This window comes from Cibotium barometz, chromosome 3 (assembly GCF_041138505.1).
Source record: "Cibotium barometz isolate CiBa-2024 chromosome 3, ASM4113850v1, whole genome shotgun sequence".
NCBI classification, from domain to species: domain Eukaryota; kingdom Viridiplantae; phylum Streptophyta; class Polypodiopsida; order Cyatheales; family Cibotiaceae; genus Cibotium; species Cibotium barometz.
Genome location: NC_141048.1, coordinates 463700 through 483492, shown reverse-complemented (window position 1 = coordinate 483492; position 19793 = coordinate 463700). Strand labels below are relative to the sequence as shown.

At 42.8% G+C, this 19793-nt stretch overlaps 1 protein-coding gene across 1 annotated transcript; it reads left to right on the top strand.

Annotated features, from left to right (window-relative positions):
- Nucleotides 1-5148: 5148 nt before the first annotated feature.
- LOC147639576 (ABC transporter B family member 10-like) lies at nt 5149-19542 on the top strand. Its single transcript, XM_086825496.1, has 11 exons — nt 5149-5589; nt 5705-5759; nt 5842-6017; nt 7003-7203; nt 7328-7587; nt 15723-16039; nt 16130-16356; nt 16579-16949; nt 17048-17481; nt 17755-17990; nt 18092-19542. Exons 1-11 carry the CDS (start codon nt 5290-5292, stop codon nt 19301-19303), a joined length of 3789 nt encoding a protein of 1262 aa, XP_086681622.1. The 5' UTR covers nt 5149-5289; the 3' UTR covers nt 19304-19542.
- The last annotated feature ends 251 nt before the right edge of the window (nt 19543-19793 follow it).

Sequence of the window (19793 nt, the reverse complement as noted above, 5' to 3'; positions counted from 1 at the left end):
CCCATCTCTATAGCCATATTCAACAGATTCGTCCTTATTATGACTGTATTAGGGTCAATGGGTGGATCCACCCTTGGTCTTTGAGGAATTTCTCCCCCCCTTCCTAGATCTCGTTCTCTTCCTGTGTTGGCTTTTCTAGGTATCTTCGATCCATGGGATGGTCCTACCACTGCACCTTGGAGTGGCTCATCATTAGTTGTGTTTGTGCACCTTTCCATGTCCTGTAGGAATGTAGGATGATTGATCATCTGCTTAATATCTTTTTTGGTGTACAGACGGTCCTCCACTTCACCCATCGTTCTTGCTAGATTATCCTCTTCTTCTAAGGTTAGAAACCCCTCCTCAGCTCTGGGCTCCTCATTTATGGGTTCCAAGTTTGGAATTTCTCCCTCACTTCTTTCCATGACTAATTCTAGCTCCTTACCCTGTGATTGGAGTAAGTTTAGCCCTCCCATCTCCTTTAGTTTAACTCTCGTCCTTCAAGTGTCGAGCTCTTATTTCCTTGAGCTCAACTCTCGTAACTGTCATTCCACCTCGATCTTTCTTAGATCTAACTCTACTTCCTCTAAGGTGGGGAAGAATACTTGACCCGTCCTGGCCGCACTTTCCATGCCTCGTCTCATTCGGGGGGTGCCAGTGTTCGACAGCCTTGAATTTGAAGTTTGGAAGGGCATTTCTTGTCTTGGACCAAGTCCAACACTGGTTGATGGACCCATGCTCATAGATTGCACTTCTTCGTCCATGATTAGTTTGGAGACCAAAAAATCCCCAAGTGATATCAATGATACCACTGGATCTGGTTGGGGAGGGTGATTTCTCCTCTTCCCCAAACCCAGAGTACCTCAGCCCTTCTTCCATGGACTCTTCACTACTAGTTTCAACGGTGGTCATGTTCCTTATTAAGACACTCAGTTGAGTTCTTACTGAGTGACCTGAACCCACACTTTTTTGATAGAAAGATCCTAGGTGATTCGATGCACTATCGTCAGGTGTAAGATCATCTTCGATGAGCTTTCCAGATCTTAAGTGCATGTATGTATGATTTGATAAGCTACTTTGATGACCCAATTTAGTTTTGATCAGATTTCGTCAATCTGTTTTTGAGGCCGTGAGCTTGCAGAGAACAGTTCATAGTGTGAAGTGTTAGAAAACAGTTCACGTTGTAAACGTTTTTCTACACTTTCATGTGTTCAAATTTTTTTTTGCTCTTGGGGTTAGAATTTCTCGTTCTTGTTGTAGTTGTCACTCCTTTCCAGACCTTTATAGCCTTAACCTGACTATATCAAACTCGTGCATTGGATTGGACTAAATCATGAGTTTGTAGGGAAAAGTTCACGTCGTGAAAAATAATGGGTTCACGCTGTGAAAGTCTTCTAAAATGGTTCACGTCGTGAACAAAAAATGGTTTAGTGGTGAGGAGTTCTGAAATAGTTCACATCGTGAACGAATTTCTGTACCTTCACGATTCTTGATTTTGTTAGACCTCATGGCGTAAGAGGTGTCAAGATAAGGGTACCTATTTTTAGCAAGGTAATTCCATTTGCGGCGTTAATCGCAGCGCTGATATCAGGAGTGGTTCGCGGCGTGAAGTTGCAGAAAACGGTTCATGACGTGAACATTTTCTTGCAGTTTCATGTGGAAACTTCCCGCGTTGACTATTATGATTTTGGGTGCAAAATCCTTATCCAACCGTTCCCAGAATGATTGTGTCACATCTAAGGAGTGGAATACAAGTTTAAGGCACAATCAATGGCTCATTATTTTTTAGATTTTTGGAAAAGAAGAAAAATAGAACACCAACTTGCTCATTCACGTTGATGATGCTTCCAATGATGCAAATATCAAAATTAACTAGAAAAAACAGTGAAGCTCTGTTCTAAGACCACTCCACCACATATATACACACAAACACAACCAGTTTCACACGATTTTTTACTTCCACACAATTCTTATCCATTCATTTTCTACATAATGCATTACAGGAATGCAAAGGCAATCATGAATCTTAAGCAATGGGAGAGATGAAACTCCAAGAGGAAGGAAGAAACAAAGGTGTTTCCTCGGCAACGGTGCCAAAAATGTTATGGGCTACCACACGTCTAAGAGGGAACTCAATGCATTCACCTAAAGGATGAGCAATAAATCACAATTGTCGTAGGGCACTTACCAATGCTTCGAACTTGAGTCCCTTGAGGCCTCCAAGCTCATTTGTTAATCTCCAAACCTCCAAGCTCCACCTCCACGTTGTCACCGTAGAGTCGCTCACACCGTTGCATAAGGCAATCACTCTCTCTCACTCTCCCACACAAGCATGAATCATATAAGCATAGAAGAGGCACAATGCTAGAATGCTCTCTCTCTCAATCTCCCTCAAGACATAGGGAAGATCTCTCGATAGCACAAAGGGGGATTGTGTCTTTTCATTATGAGAAAATGCCTTATATACATTTGGCCCTTATTCACACTTGCGTGGCTAAAACTTACTTAACTAGGCCTTAGGTGGCCAATATCTCATAATGTACAACTTTTATAGTGCCGTTTCACGATACTTATTAATGTCCTCAATTGGAGGAGCATTCTTGTTAATCCAAAATGGGATTAACATATGTGTATGTTGAGATTGTAGTGCTTGAATGTTGTCTCTTGGAATATATCAGGTGTAAAATATGGCCTTGCATGTTGAAAATATGTGGAAGCATAGAAGCAATTGACAAAGGGCAATGCATAATGAGGTTGCTATACAGAGGTTGCTTGGAAAAAATATTATGGTTGGCATTGCTTTGATGGATATGCATGTTGAGATTGCAATGCTGGAATGTTGTCTCTTAGAATGTATTAGGTGTAAAATATGGCCTGAAAATAATACCATGTTTGGCAACGCATTGGTGGATTTGTATAAAGTCGCATGCTATGGGGAAACTTGACGAGATCCAAAACTTTTTTTTTTGGACCAAAGTTGATATAATGTGTGTGTGCGTGTGCATGTGTGTGTTTGTGTTTTCTTCCTATGTATACACATGTGCACATTTTCTCCCGTGGTAGACAAGTAGGCCCAAACTCGCATCTTTGTACTCATTTTACTGGCTATTATTAGTCACTTTATCTTCTTTATAGACCTCTTTTGTTTTGTGAAGAAGAAGAAGAATTTTTAGCCTCTCACCTTGTGCGTTATCTTCTAGGGTTTGTGTAAGTGTGTGTGTGCTTGCAAGAGCTCAAGCTCTCTTCCCCCCCTACATCTTTTCACTCTTGGTGCACTTGCAAGAGAATAATAAGAGCTTGGGGAACTCCCTTCTCAATACATCTTTTGGAGTGCATTAACTGCAATGCCTAAAAGGACCAAGGTTTACAAGTAGGCAAGGGTTGATAGGGGATGATATTGTGCTCTTCAATGCTTTCACATGGATATGTATGTAGGTGTGATTCCGTGGATATGTATGTAGGTGCCATGCGCATGGATATGTATATAGGTGCAGTGCTCTAATGTAAAGTATGCCAAGTACAATTCTCTTGGAATGTGCTCATGTATGTATAAAAGGGACTTTTGTGATATGTCAAGATGGATATGTATACCAAATTTAATGCTCTTGCAATAGCTTGAGTTCCACTAATTGTAGTATATGCCTAGCATGGCCAATGAAGCACTTTAAACTTTCAATTCATATGTATGCCAAGTGTGGTGCACTTGCAAAAGAATAACAAGAGCTTGGGGAACTCCCTTCTCGAGACATCTCTTGGAGTGCATTAACTACACTTTATGCCTAAGAGGACTAAGGTGGACATGTAGGGAAGGGTTGATGGGGGATGATATTGTGCTTTGCAATGCTTTCAGATGGATATGTATGTAGGTACGATGCCAATGGATATGTATGTAGGTACCAGGCACCTCACAGATGTGTAAAGATCAAACATCGAATCAGAAATACAACTCACAGATGGTATATACTGTAGATCAAAGGTCACAGGCGCTGCATGCAAGATGGTCTAGTTCTTTGTGCAGAGGTTAGAGCTTCCTGCGAAGTTAGGGCTTCTCCTGGGAGCAGGTAGAGAGAAACAAGGACTGTTTGACAAACTGAAGGGCGTGATGTAGAATAAGGATTCAGGCCCCAGGGTTTCTCCAAGCGTAAGAATTGCAGAGTCCAGACTCGTACTGTAGCTCTTGTGTGTAGACAGGAGTAGCACGGCCACGGAGTTAGGAGTCCTCCGCTCGCCTCCACTCAGGATTCACAGGCGTTGCAAAGAGACTCGAGAGTCCGCTGAGGCTTGAGCGCTCCGTACTGCAGGTCGAGCTTATTACGAACGGGCCTTGGACTGGGATAGGCTGGGAATCTAGACACATAGTTTTGATTGGCCACCAGTGCCACTGAGGCTTGAGCAACCAGATAAATCTAGTGTTAAGTTCTAACTCACTGCTAACTTGCTAAGTGACCAGTCACCCAAGTTCCAACCACCCCAGTGCCCACCTTCCCTCTCGAGTCTCGCCTGCCCGCGGCCCCAGTATGAAGTTTGAATGTTCAACGGAGTCCCTATTTTCTAATATATTTTCAAGAATATATTTTTTCTAGTCTTTTTTGGTAGGGACATATATTTTCTAGTCCTTTTTTACGGGGACATATTTTTCTTCATCCTGATTTTCAAGAAATTAAAGAAACAACCCCCGTAAATAAAACCCCCTCACAAATAGATTATTAGAAACTCAACTTTGAAAATTACACTGAAGGTAGTGCCTAAGTGCTCAGCCTTCTTCAGGGATTGCATGTGCATACTGCGTAGTCTTTTCGCCGTACCCCGTCCCGCTGCTATTTGCGTAGTGCGTAGCCTTTTCACCGTCAGGCTGCTATTTGCGTGTCAGGCGCCGCTCGTCAGGCCTTGGGCTCGGGAGTCTGTAGATAATCAGCACCATTTAATAAAATCATAAAAGGCATAAAAATAAAAATGAGCAATATCCGCGTGGACTGCATTTACCATTGCCAACTGTACCCAACTGTACAGCTTAAGAATTGTAGTTGTGGGCATTGAAGGGGTCAATGGCTTAATCCTTCAAGGGACTCGAAGACAACAAACATGCAATTTGCCAAGTTGGTGTAAACGGATATGATTCTCGTCAATGGATTGACCAACTTTGATTTCCCGTCGTCATTTTCTCGGCTTCTTTTAAGGTTGTCGGGCTGGGTGATATTGTGCTCACTGTATGTCCAGTGACCTGGCCACACTAACCGAAGAAAAATCGCAGCCAAGCTCTGTTTTTAGAACCCTCGATTCCAGTTCTCGCACAGTAAAGCGTGGAGAGAAATGAAAGGAGATTATACTAGTGAGCAGCATCATGTGTCAGTAGAGGCCTTTGGCGTGGAGGAGGCAGGGGATAACCGTAGACGCAAAGGAAGTGCACAGCGGAGCGTTCCCTATTACAAACTCTTCTCGCATGCTGATGCGTTGGATTACCTGCTCATGCTAGTGGGCGGCCTGGCAGCCATAGCCCACGGTGCCTCCTTGCCCTACTTCTTTGTCTTCCTCGGGAAGCTCATCCATTCTCTCGGAAGCATAGGCCAAAACCCTGCTGGAGGACCGCAGATGTCGAGCGAGGTTTCTAAGGTCAGTACTCGCACAACACAGTGTCGAACGTTTTCTTTTTGTTTAGGTCCAATTGGTCGCCGTTAAGTCTCCATTATATTGAATTGCAATCTATGGCCTGCGTATGTGTCTGCAGTACGCTCTTTACTTTGTCTACTTAAGCTTCGTCCGGTTGGCTTCGGGATGGCTTGGTAAGGACTCACTGGCCACTCGCTAGTTTGCACTGTTCTCATCAAGCAACCGCTAGTGACGACTGCTTTTGTTTTGTTGCAGAGGTCTCGATGTGGATGTACACCGGAGACCGGCAGTCTGCTCGCATCCGAACCAAGTATGTGAGGGCTCTAATCTCGCAGGACGTGGGCTTTTTTGACACTGACATCTCCACGGGTGAAGTTGTGGTCGGGATCTCTAGCGACACTGCTCTAATCCAGGAAGCCGTCGGAGTGAAGGTCTAACTTCTACTTTCTTGCTGCTTTTTGTTTGGGGTGAAGAATCTGAAGATGGAAAAGCGGTGGGACATGCAACCCGTTCACATAATGGGAAAAGCCACGAGGCCACCATTGCTCTAGCCTCTGAGCCCTAACAGCCCCAAATGTTATAGTTATGCTCTTTACAACTTTGCGAAGTCCTGGTGGTGGAGAGAGTCCTCAGTCATAGGGCTCTTAGTTGTTGTCTGCAACGTGACCGCCGTGTCTAGGGAGGCATTCCCACATGGACAATGCCCCAACTAAGCAGGGTATGTGTAGTCAATGAGGCATTCAATTGCTAGAGGCTTCATTTTCTTCTACGTTTTCCAACTCCACCCTTTTCGGCAAAGTTGAGGGTGCTGGTTTCGTTGCAATAATTGCAGTAGGCTTCGTTAAACTTCGCCTTGTAGGCTTGTGGGAACTTCCTCTAGGTTGGCCATCATTTTTTAAAAAGTGCCTGTGAGCTGTGCTCAACGAGGATGGGCACGAAGTAATACTTAAGTTGGCAGACATCCTTTGCTCATCAGAATCTGGAAAAAGATCAGGATTTTTTTTTTCTAACCAGCGAAAAAAAGGAAGTTCATCGAGTTTTAGGCTAGGCAAACTTACAATTGGTTTTTCTCAATTGCAGCCCTAAAATTTACACTAAAATGATGGTGGTTAAAAAAAAAAGACACTGGATAGGGACCTCGAGCCTGTTCAAGCTTAAAGAAAATCCTCGATAGGACCTAGACCAGTTTGCCTGTTCAATCTTAAAGAAAATCCTCGATAGGACCTAGACCAGTTTAAAATCTTTCTCAAAATGGGAGGGAAGGAAAACAAAAGGGCCTCAATGTTTGTAATTCTACCTACATTCTACCTACATTCTACCTACATTCTAGTGAAAGTAGGAAGAAATTGATTGTTCAAAATTATCATTTTCCTATTCTAGCCATGGTAAAATGGATATTCTGTGCATTTACAACAGACAGGGAATTTGTTACATTTCGTTGCCCAATTCGTCGCTGGCTTCGTCGTGGCATTCTCCTCTCTGTGGCAGCTGACCCTTGTTACTCTTGCTGTGATGCCTATAATTGTGTTAACTGGAGGAATCTATGCCTACGTTATGGTGGGGCTAACGAGTAAAAGCCAATGCGCATATGTGAGAGCCGGGGAAATTGCTCAGGAGGTAAGAGTGTCATGGCCTCCTAGATTCTAGTCATTCGCTCTCTTGCAAATAAGTAAGTGGTCATGGAGGTGGTGTTAAACAAAGAGCAGCACAGCATTCAGAATTTGTAGTGTGGTGGTTCCAGGTGATTGCCCAAATCAGGACAGTACAGGCCTTTGTGGGTGAGGAAAAGGCTTCTCAATCATACTCGGATGCTCTCAACTCCACCAAGAAGCTTGGGAACCGAAGCGGGCTGGCTAAAGGGCTGGGAATTGGTTCCATATATGGGTTGGGATTTGCCGCCTTCTCGTTCCTGCTATGGTATGCTGGAAAGCTTGTTCGAAGCGGAGACACGAATGGAGGACTAGCCTTCACTACAATCCTCAACGTCATTGCTAGCTCCCTGTAAGTCACTTCTCAATTCACAAAATAATCACATACCATATGCATGGCCATATGCCTTTTCTTTAATAGCTTTCGTTGGAAATTTGAAATTACCCTACTAGTACATGCCAGTGCTTGGAGGAAGAGGGAGAGATTTGAATCCATCACCTAAGGACTAACAAACTCTTTCCTTACCATTGCACCTACTTTTAGGAAGAAAAAAAAAGTAATATATATCTAGTTGACTTTTCATTTGAGGGCCAAATAGTAGGTTTTTCTTTTAAAGGGTAAATAGCTGATAAACAAACCTTAATTTTGCACTGTTCATTAACTCTTCTTGTGAAACCTGCAATTTGAGGCCTTCATGATGATGGTCACAAATCCTTGGAAAATAGGGTTTGATCATCTTTACATATAGTTGAACTACTTTCGTCATGTCAAGGAAATACCAACTTATTGCTCAAGTTTTCACAACTTTAGGTTTTTACAAACCTTACACGTTTGTTTTTCATTTTTTTTAAATAAAGGAAATCAAGTTATGTAAGTTCGTAACTAGTTACTTGTAAATGACCAGTGGCTCCACTCAGTTCGTAACAAGTTATAGTAAATGACTTGCATCTCCACTTGCTTTTTAAAAGTTCCCTTTCTCTCTCTTTTAACCTATCCTAGAGCTCTATCTTACTTTCTTGAACCTTTGAATGTGCCACATATAAATTTTCTACCATTCTCAAACCTGCAGTGTGTAAGGCATGAGAATAGTGAAAATAAAGAATAGATACTGATTCTATTCATTAATACTCTCCTTTAATCTCCTAAAAACCTTTTGCCACATCTCGCTCTATCTGTACAGTGTAACAGCCAACATCTGTCATTTAACTTATATATATATATATGTATATATACACATGTTTATATATTCAACCTCTCTCTTGAAGAGTTGCACCTCTCTTTGTGAAGAGTTCCAAGGTAAGACAATGTTTTAAGTGTGACTCCATTCAGCACATTCCTAGAAATTGTTTGATTGACTTGAAGCACAAGCCCAAGTTGGGGTGAAAAGAACTTGGTAGAGACAAAGGGGTAGCCCAATTATGAGGCTACTCTAGAGCAAGAAGAAGATTGTCGGGGAGATGTGTGTGTGTCTGTCTCTGCGCATTTCATTTCTGGAGTAAGTTGCGCATTTCATTTCTGGAGGATCTCCCCGATTGAGACACTTTTATTTCCTAATTGGAGGAGCAATGGAAGTTTTCAAAAAGGGGCATGCCTATAACATCCAGGTTCCGAGTGATGATTTCACGTCCAATGTTGTTGTTGTTGTTGAGGCGGAAGCGTGTAAGGTAGGTCCACACAGGCCAACAGGAAAGATGGCGAGATACCATATAGAAATCGAAGGGGGGAGGCTACAGCCATGCTGGTGTTGCCATGGCTGCAGCATACACGAGAGCGAGAGCGAGAGGGAGAAGGAGACGCGCTCACAGTTGTGAATCGTTGTTAATTAATCGATTGACGTTGGTTACATTTATATAGTTATTGAGTTGTGCCTCTTCGTGTGTCTGTTCATTGCTCACATGCGTTCACACACATGCGGGCATTATAGCATTAATTCCTACACTCCCCCTTAATGCGAATGTCCGCATAAGGGTAAGTGAGAGCATGCTATGTGTCTATAGTGATGTATGTATTGTGAATGCATGAGACATGATATATTTTGTTTACATCATGAGTGAACAATTGAATGTGGTGAACAAGGTTAAAAAGTATATGAGTGTTGATGTCGATGTTGATGATGACGAAGACAACTTTAGGTACTCCATTTGAAATAATGATGTCGGTGATGCTTTATAGCCGCAACACTTTGATTCTCTTTGTGAGCTTGAACCATCCATTGAGCTCTCCCCCCCAAGCACATAAAGGGAATGAAATGTAGTTGCATTTGTACATGTCAAAAGGAAATTAATATATGAGTAAGAGTTGAATTATCAAAAATATATGTGATATGATGTTATTTACAAGTATGTATGTACAATTAAGTTTAATTTGTCATCACTCAGAGGCTACATTAAGGTAGCTTGTCAAAGACAGTGGTATTCTTATTAAGGATATAACGTCACACCTATTTGTCCTTTTTAAGAGAGATTTTGGGTGACCTTTATTAACACCCTTTTGTGTTTCCATGCCTCTTGGGCTTTGCCACTTTCGGCGTTTTAGTTAGTTTTTTTTTTCTTTCTGGGATTGGCCACGTGGGTGCTGCAGACACTCAAACGGGCTCAATTGTGTTTGTTTCCCTCTTGGGGATTCCTTGCCGCTTTTGGGCTTTAGAGATGATCATTGTTAACACCTCATGTGTTTTCGTCCTCTGTGGGACACTGGCCACGACTTTTTGGGCTGTTTTATGGGTCATTGCCCATTTGGTAGGTCTTTGCCTTTTGGTGGGTCTTTGCCTTTTTGTGGGTCTTTGCCCATTTGTGTTGTTTATTTGTTTGTTTTAATCATTATTATTATTATTATTATTTTGAAAAGTTTTTATCATTTTTGTATAAAATGTCATGTGTGCACGCAAATAGCCTGAAAGAGTAGGCATGTTTGCGCTCACGAATAGCCTGAATGTTTAGGCATGTTCGTGATGTGAGTATATTATTAAATATAAAATTAATTTTTGATTGATTATAAAGAAAATATAATAATTATTTTTTTAACTTTATGTATTTGTTAATTTGTTATTAGTATATATATTGTGATTATGCTAATGGGAAAACACAAATAGCCTTAGAAAGTAGGCAGGTTTGTGTTCACGACCGAATACCCTTAATATTTATGTAGGTTCGTGTATTTTTTTTAAAAAAAAATTATAATTATTGTTTGTAAAAGTGTGTGATAAAAAGGATTTAGAATATTTGATGATGGTTTTTTTTTTGTAATAATAATAACTATTGCCTGTTGATGAAATAAATATTATAATTCTTATCAATAGTATTTATATAACAAAATAAATGTTACTTATGGGAATATTAATAATATATACTATATTTATATATTATATCTATTAGTATATTAAAATATTTAAGATATATTATTATTAATGTTAAAGGGAGCGTTTTCTTACGTTGGAGGGTTGATGTGGAGGACGAAGGAGCTGTTCTCGGAAGCAGGCAGTGGTGTAAAAGAGGTCCCCTCCCAGTTGCTGGGCACGATGGCCAGGTACTCGATCAAGTTCAAGCTTCTCAAGTGGTATGGCTTTGGCGGCGTGATTGACGCCTTCAAAGGCAAGAGGGCGTGGTGTGATGACGAGGGTCGGGCTCCACAAGCCTTCACGAGAGTCGCGTAGCAAGATGGAGGCGGCGAGAGAACAAGGCTGGTTGGCTTTGCTCGAAGGGGTACACGTCCAATGTTGTTGTTGTTGTTGAGGCGGAAGCGTGTAAGGTAGGTCCACACAGGCCAACAGGAAAGATGGCGAGATACCATGTAGAAATCGAAGGGGAGAGGCTACAGCCATGCTGGTGTTGCCATGGCTGCAGCATACACGAGAGCGAGAGCGAGAGGGAGAAGGAGACGCGCTCACAGTTGTGAATCGTTGTTAATTAATCGATTGACGTTGGTTACATTTATATAGTTATTGAGTTGTGCCTCTTCGTGTGTCTGTTCATTGCTCACATGTGTTCACACACATGCGGGCATTATAGCATTAATTCCTACAAGAATCTTCGATCCTATTTTTGGTGTTTGGAGGAGTTCTTTGAGTTCATGGCGGGCCTCTCTCAACAATCAGGCAACAATAGTTTAACAGGTTAACTAATGCGTCTTCACTACACGTGGGAGTGTGTTCATAGGGAGACATGGAGTGGATTGATGTTTGAATGGTTTTCACCGGCTCTAAGTGCTGCTTAGTTAAGGTGCTTAACCAACTGCTTTGTTTAGAGGGAGAGTTTTAGGTCCTCATGTTGAGAAGGTGGGGGAATTCCAGCTTCAGAAAAGGAGTGAGTATCAACGGAGATCTTTGCGTGTGCAGTGCCTTGAATGATATATTATTTAAGTTTGATGCATGTGCAGTCTTAGTGGGGGAGAAACATCCAACCTGTCGTTGCTATCAGGAGGGACTTGGAAGGCAGTCTTTCCCAAGGTCAGGCTGCCCATAGGTAGACCGTAAGGAGTTCAGCCATATATGTGCTGGTCAGACAACGGGTTTGGGAGGTTAAACAGCAGAGTTGGGCACCGAAAGTTTGGAGGCAACCTGCTAGCCTTATATGGGCACCGTAAGAAGTTATTAACGGCCCAATCCATGTTCCGAAATTTAGTCTATTCATGCATCACTTGTATTACTGTTCAGTCCCATAGACCCTTTGGGTATTTCTCACATGTTAAGAAAATCTTTCTTTCTTAACATCTTTCTTGCTTTCGTGGACATTGTGACTCAAGCTTGGCTGTGAGGGTTGACAGCTGCCTTGGAATCCTACTATCTGACCCACCCCTATAAATAGGGCTCCCTCTTTCATTTTTTTTTTTTCATGCGAGACTTGAGCCTTGACTTGTAACAAAGAGCCGAGAGAGAAAAGTCCACGGATTTTCCAATAGAGCGTTGCAATCTTTAGGAAGTCACTTTCCATCTTATGCTAGTTGTGCATGCAGATTTTAGTTGTTGTGCATTGTCATTATTTCATCAATATATATTTATCAGTCTAGGTGTTCACTGTGTTGCAATTTGGTTTCTTTTGTTACCGCTCTCTCCTCTGTATCGCTTCTGCATGTAGAAAGATAATCAAGTCAAAAGTCTGACAAAGATGTCATGAAGCACAGGTTGTGTGTGGAAGTTGTATGCTAGAGTGATAAGTAGACCTTGCCATGTCAAGAGACGCGGATTTTTCCAAAGAAAAATCCTTCTATTAGTTACAAAGAAAAACCGGTCGAATGGCAGAACACAACACTGCTAGAAAGCAGTCCAAATATGTATACGAGATGAGAAGGGGGCTCCCTCCTTGGCTGGCCACTCTATCGGAGGGGGGCGACGCCGCGACCGCTTCAGACGGAGGGAAAAGGGCCACCAGGGCCTGTAGTGCCAAGAAACTCGACCGTTTCTCCATAGATAGGAAGGGTCCGGGGTCCCAGGCACGGAAGAACGCCTCATGCCACTGCTGCATGCGCTCAGACTCACCGATTAAGCGCTGAGAATGGCCCTGGAGGGTGTGTATGTGATCCACCCATTTGGAACAGATGATCTCAGCTGGGGGGTAATCAAGCAGTCGATGGCCTCGTTGCAGGGGTGTGCCCAGCTGCTATGTTGCTGATGATCTGGCATTGCAAACTAGTGTGTAACTCTGGAGTGCAGGGCCGTATCGGAACTGCCTGCTACAAGCGTCACAGAGACGTGCATGTGAGTGAGACTCAATGGAAGGCCTCGTCCATTATCCTCGTAAGGTAAGGCCCTACCCGCCCGTGCAACCCAAGCTACAGCCCCCCATGTGACTGACACTGGGGGTGGTGCTCGGATCGCAGGTGAACAGCAAAGGATGCGCTGCCATACCTGCTGTGCTTGGGGGTAGTCCCACAGGCAATTTCTTTGGCTCTCCTCAAGGCTGCAGCCTCAGCTTGCTCGCCTTGTGATCGCCAGTGGCTAGGCTTCCATGGGCCCAGAGCCCGAGAAACGAGATCTTCCTCCAGAGTCTCGGTCAGAAATCCTCAATGAGAGTAGGCGGGACTCCTTGGGTGCGTCAATGCTGCTGCGGGGTGCCTTCTACGAGCTCGATGGGCGTGCCGAGGGAAGTGTTAAAAGAATGGGATGACCAAGCTCCTGTGGCTGTGGCTTTTCTCCACTACGATTGCTAGGTAACTAGACTTTAATGGGGCCTCTATCATTAGATTGCAAAAAGGGACTTTCATCAGAGAAGGCTTGTAGCAACAAGGGATGTCTTATTGTAAGAGACATGGCTCGTTTCATTGACGCATTAGAGGAAGAGCCTCCAGGAAAGTTAAGTCGTATTGTGTATCCTAATATTGGACCCGACTGAAGAACCGGTTCCTCTCTATAGCTATTTCTCTTTCCACACATATTCATATGTATTTTTTATTTGATTTAATTTGTATTTATATTTTATTAAAAGTTACTTTTTATTCTCTATCTTTCGTTATCTTTCTTTCTCTTTTTACTTTCTCCCTCTTTACACCTCTCCCTCTCGACGCCTACCCTATCTCACTTGATCTCAAGCGTACACACACATGCAGATGTACATACACGCATACACACACATTCTCTCTCAGATTCTCTCTCAGACACACACACACACACATGTACACATCCGCACATGCACTAATGCAAATGCACACTCTCTCCTCTTGCACAAACTCTCTCTCACGCAGAAATTCCTTGTCTCTCTCTCTTTTTTTCTCACTCATGCAGACACACTTTGTCTCACATAGAAACTCTCTCTCTCTCTCTCTCTCTCTCTCACACACACACACACACACACACACACAAACATTTAAATAGATTTACATACATATATATATATTTAATTAATTAAATTTTAGATTATATTTTAATGATGGGGATGCGTAGTGAGTTGTGCTCACTCTCAAATAAATGCATCTTATATGTAGTCTCTCTCTCTCTCTCTCTCTCTCTCTCACATACACATGCATGCACATGCACACCCTCTCTCTCACATACACACGCGCACACACTCAAATGTTGAAACTCTCTCTCTCTCTCTCTCTCTCTCGCGCATACACACACACACGCACACACACACACACACACACATGTATACACCTACACATGCACTAATGCAAACACACACGTTTTCCTTCCTACACACACACACACTCTTCCATCTTTCTCTCTCTCTCTCTCTCTCTCTCTCTCTCTCTCTCTCTTACATACATGCATGCACACATACACATAAAAATACTCTCTTTCTCATGCACACATGTACTCTCTCTTACATGTAAATATATATTATGTATAATATTATGTTTTATTATATTTAGAGACATATGTCTATATATACATGTGCATTTATAGAATAAATACACACACACACATGTATTTTTAATTAATATTAAATTTTAATACTTGGAGATGTAAGGTGAGGTGTTCTCTTCTAAATAAGTGTACGTTACATACAATGTTTTTATCTTTTCTTTTGTACACATATGGGTGTGATTGTGAGTGCACATATACACATATGTGTGGTTGTGTAATGTCGATTTCATGTGTATATGCGTCATGCAAGTGTCTTAATTGTGCGTATGTGTATGGTATGAGTGTGTGTATATATCCACATGCGAGTGTGTGCATGTACGTGTGGTCACGTAAATATATCCGTGTGGATTCTTTTTTGTCTATGTGTGCATGTGCACGAGGATATGTGTGTATGAGTGTGCATGTACCATGTGCAAATGTCTATGCATTACGTCTATATATATGTGTGCACACTTGTACTCGTGTATGTGAATGTATGTATGTGCTTGTGTGCATGTATACGCATGTATGTGTATGTGCAAGATTGAGTGTGTGTGTGCATGAGTGTGCATATCCGTGCATGTGTGCATATGTGTGTGTGTGTGTGTGTGTGTTTATCTATGTATGTATCGGTATGTATATTCTCTCTCTTACACATGCATGTAATATAATATTAGAAGTTATGTATGTGTTGAGGAGGAGGGAAGCACTAGACAATTTGCTTTCTCCTTTCTCTTTTTCAAAAGTTCTCTCTCCTTTCTCCAGGTAAAGGCTAGGTTTATAGGGTAGACACCCTTGCTTTATCTTCTAAGATCTAGGATGTAGTGTATCTGCTGAGGCTATAAACCACTTTGAGACACATTGGTAAAACAGAGGCTATGACTTTTCAAGCTAGCAATAGCTGTTTACACAAAACTTATGTTTATTTATGTTTGAAAAATAATAGGGACACAGTCCATGCATACAATGTTTACATTTGTGAGTAGTATTCTCTAGCCCTAGAAAAATAATAGGGACACAGTCCATGCATACAATGTTTACATTTGTGAGTAGTATTCTCTAGCCCTAGATTCAGAAAATGGCAGCCACTTCTTGGGTCCTTTTTTGCAGTTCAAGGATGCGATGACAAGGCAAGTTTAGCTTAATGTCTTGATCGAGTTTTTTGACGAATATATTTGTTGGAACTGTCTTTTGTCTGTCAATGCAGTGCGCTAGGTCAAGCTGCCCCAGATGTGGCAACAGTTAGCAAAGCAAAAATCTCAGGCTACACAATTTTGGAGATGATAAAGAGAAAGCCGTTGATTGCACACAACAAAGATAACGGCTTAAAGCCTGCAAAAATAAACGGTAACATCGAGTTCCGGGATATCCAATTCAGCTATCCTTCTCGACCTGACATCAATGTGTTCCAGAAGTTTTCACTCTCTATCCCAGCTGGAAAGGTGGTTGCCATTGTTGGTAGCAGCGGCTCAGGAAAAAGCACTGTTATTTCGCTTATTGAGAGGTTCTATGATCCAACCTCAGGTTGGACTTCTATGACCTTGGGTTTCAAATCAGTTTGCAGTTGTTTGTGACGTTTGTGTTTTCAATGTTCTCTTTTCATATATGGCACAGGGGAAGTTCTCCTAGATGGACACAATATAAAGAGCTTGCAACTGAAATGGTTGAGAGAGCAAATGGGCCTTGTGAACCAAGAGCCTGCTCTCTTTGCTACAAGCATACGGGAGAACATTATGTATGGGAAGGCTGGGGATGTTTCTATGGATGAAATAGTAAAGGCAGCATCAGTTTCCTGTGCCCATGACTTCATTGATGTGCTCCCTCAACGCTATGAAACTCAGGTATTCGCTCTTGCTTCATTGATTTTGGTACGAGGATAGCTTGCATTTGCATCTAATGCAAAGTAGTCTATTATCATCAACACTGCCGACATTCGAGTCCTGTGTCAATGACTGCCACACACCAAGTCGGTAGAGTTAATCTCCTTACTTTTCTGGTTGATAAAGAAACTGGCTAGTTCCTGCCTCTGTCCTTGAAGAAAATGGATGTTCCTGCTTGTACAGGTGGGAGAAAGAGGTGCACAATTGTCTGGAGGTCAGAAACAGCGGATAGCAATAGCGAGAGCTATGTTAAAAGACCCATCAATACTTCTCTTGGATGAAGCCACAAGCGCCTTAGATTCAGAATCTGAGAAGAGTGTTCAGGAAGCCCTTGATCGAGTCATGCTTGGCCGGACCACAGTGGTTGTGGCCCATCGACTCTCAACAATCCATAACGCAGATATGATTGCCGTTGTCCAAGAAGGAAGAGTTGCAGAAGTTGGTTCGCATAATGAGTTGCTGAAGCAAGGTGGTGCTTATGCCACCCTCCTAAAAATCCAAAAGAATGTTCCACCATGTGCTCATGAAGCTGCAATGCTCAGACGTGATAGCAGGCAAGCTATAAGCTCTTCAAGTCACATGGCACTGCTTGGCATTCTGCCATGACTAGGATTCAGTTTGTGCTGATGGGTGGTTTATTTCTTTGATACAGGAATTCTCGTGGGTCCTTTAGTGGGTCTCTTTCTCAGCGGACATTTAGTTTTCATTCCAATGCAGACTCAACTATTGGTGTGGGAATGAATATGAATGGATTAGACCTGAATGTCGACGATCTTGTTGGTCCTAGACCATCCTTGAGGAGATTGATGAGAATGAATGCTAGTGAAAGGCCTTACGGCCTTCTTGCTGCACTCGGGGCCATTGTGGCAGGCTCTCAAACACCGCTGTTTGCCTTGATAATAACGCATGCTCTCGAATATTTCTATTCACCTGACGCAGCTTACATGAAGAGGGGACTCACCAAAACTTCTTTGCAATGTTGTGGAGCCGGTGTGCTGGTTACGCTGGCCTATATGTGCGAATTTTACTTTTCTGGAATTGCAGGGGAAAGGATCACACTGCGTGTCAGGAGGATGATGTTCTCTGGTATGACTTTTGTATGTATGATGTTTTGGTGCTCCTAACAAGTAACTTAGTAAGGTCCCTCTTTTGGAATTGTCCAAACTATCTTTCTTGTTATGATCGGCACCACATCTTTGTTGTGAGAATCTCTTATTGGTAGAGTCCTTCGCTTTTTATCATAATATGCATTAGAAACAGCTAATCTGCATGTTTTCTTTGTACACGGAATCGAAGCACTTGTCACCATTTCTGTATTGTCGATTCTTTTGATTACCTAACATAAAACTTGATTTACAGCGATACTTCGGAATGAAATCAGCTGGTTTGACCAGAACAGTAGCACTCTTCTCGCGTCACGCTTGTCTGCAGATGCACCTTTGGTAAGAGCTGCAGTTGTGGACCACGTGATTACTTTTCTTCAGAACATGGGCCTGATCGTGACTGCATTCATTATAACAATCAAGCTCCAATGGAAAATCGCTTTGGTCATGATTGCCACTTTCCCAGCTCTCATCGCATCAAATATAGGCCAGGTAGTGTGTAGCACCTGCCTCGATGTTGTGTGATGTATTGCCATCATGATAGGTGTGCACTCTTGAGGTCACTGATCTGTCTTTGACGTGTCCGGCAGCAGATTCAATTCGTCAAAGGTTTTGGTGGTGATTTAAATAAGGCATATATGAAAGCCAACATGGTCGCAGGAGAAGCTGTAATCAACATCCGTACAGTGGTAGCTTTCTCTGCAGAGGACAAGGTGATGGGCCTGTTCTGCAAAGAGCTTGACGAGCCCCAGAAAAAATCTTTTATTCGTGGGCAGATAGGAGGGATTGGTTTCGGCTTCTCTCAGTTTGTGCTCTTCTGCTCCTATAGTCTAGCACTGTGGTATGCAGCGGGATTGATTCGGAGGGGGGAAGCGAGCTTTGGGGAGGTGATAAAATGCTTCATGGTGCTCATGATCACTGCATTCGGTGTTGCAGAGGCGCTTTCTCTGGCTCCTCACCTCCTCAGGGGGACCGATATGCTACGGGCTGTGTTCCACATTCTGGACAGGCGCACTGAGATTGATGCCGGGGATGTGATGGCCGAAGACGTGGGCAAGGTGGAGGGGACCATTGAGTTTAGGCATGTCGACTTTAGCTACCCGACCAGAGCCGACGTGCAAATCTTCAAGGACTTCAACCTGAAGATCAGAACAGGCCAAAGCCTGGCATTGGTTGGGGCCAGTGGGTCAGGAAAGAGCTCAGTGATTGCCCTCATTGCCAGGTTCTATGATCCGCAGAATGGCAGAGTGATGATAGACGGCAGAGACATCAAGCAATTGAAGCTCAAGTCGCTGAGGCAACACATTGGGCTTGTGCAGCAGGAACCAGCTCTCTTCAGTACAAGCATTTATGATAACATACGCTATGGCAAAGAAAGTGCGACTGAGGCAGAGATTGTAGAGGCTGCCAAAGCTGCAAATTCGCACAATTTCATCAGTGGGCTGCCCGATGGATACAAGACAGAGGTGGGTGAGAGAGGGGTGCAGTTGTCGGGCGGACAGAAGCAGAGAGTGGCCATAGCGAGGGCCGTGTTGAGAAACCCGGCCATTCTGCTACTGGATGAGGCCACTAGTGCGCTTGACGCGGAGTCCGAGATGCTGGTACAGGAGGCGCTGGACAGGCTAATGCAACGGCGCACCACGGTGCTGGTTGCCCACCGCCTTTCCACCATACAAAACGCCCAGTCCATTGCCGTCCTCCGGAGTGGCTCCATCACCGAACAAGGCTCCCACAACGACCTCCTCGCCAAACAAGGCGCCTACTTCCAGCTGCTCAACCTTGCTCAAACACAAGATCTGGCTTGAAATGATGTAGAGATCCCTTTCCTGCAATGCCCAAGCCACATCCGCATCACCATGAACTCTGCTTTGGTGATTTTGGGGTGAAGGCTTGTGCGCGCTTGTGTGGCAATTTTGTCAAGTCATTCTCAAAAAATTTTTTTTTTTGGAAATAATTTACTTGCTTGCGAACAAGCATTTTATATCGAGAAATTTTTTACTTGCTTGCGAACAAGCATTTTATATTGAGATTTTTTTTTTCTCTACTCAATTCTAGAAGGAATTTTCATAAGTCGAACGGTGTCTATAACTTAAAGCGAATCTATCTTTTCTGAAGCCCCCTTAACATTCTGTGAAGGCATGAACGGATGATGAAATAAAAGGAAACTAGTACTTGCTGCGGTAATTATAAATCTTTTGAAAAATATTATTATAGTTATAATGGTTCAGGATGTTAATAATCTTTACTAAATAATTAATCATCATCGTCGACTTTTTTTTTGTAAAAACAGGAGAA

Coding starts and splice junctions, on each gene's coding strand:
- LOC147639576 (XM_086825496.1), top strand. CDS start 5,290: ATGAAAGGAGATTATACTAGTGAGCAGCATCATGTGTCAGTAGAGGCC. Junction 5,590..5,704: donor TGTCGAGCGAGGTTTCTAAG/GTCAGTACTCGC, acceptor ATGTGTCTGCAG/TACGCTCTTTACTTTGTCTA. Junction 6,018..7,002: donor AGGAAGCCGTCGGAGTGAAG/GTCTAACTTCTA, acceptor CATTTACAACAG/ACAGGGAATTTGTTACATTT.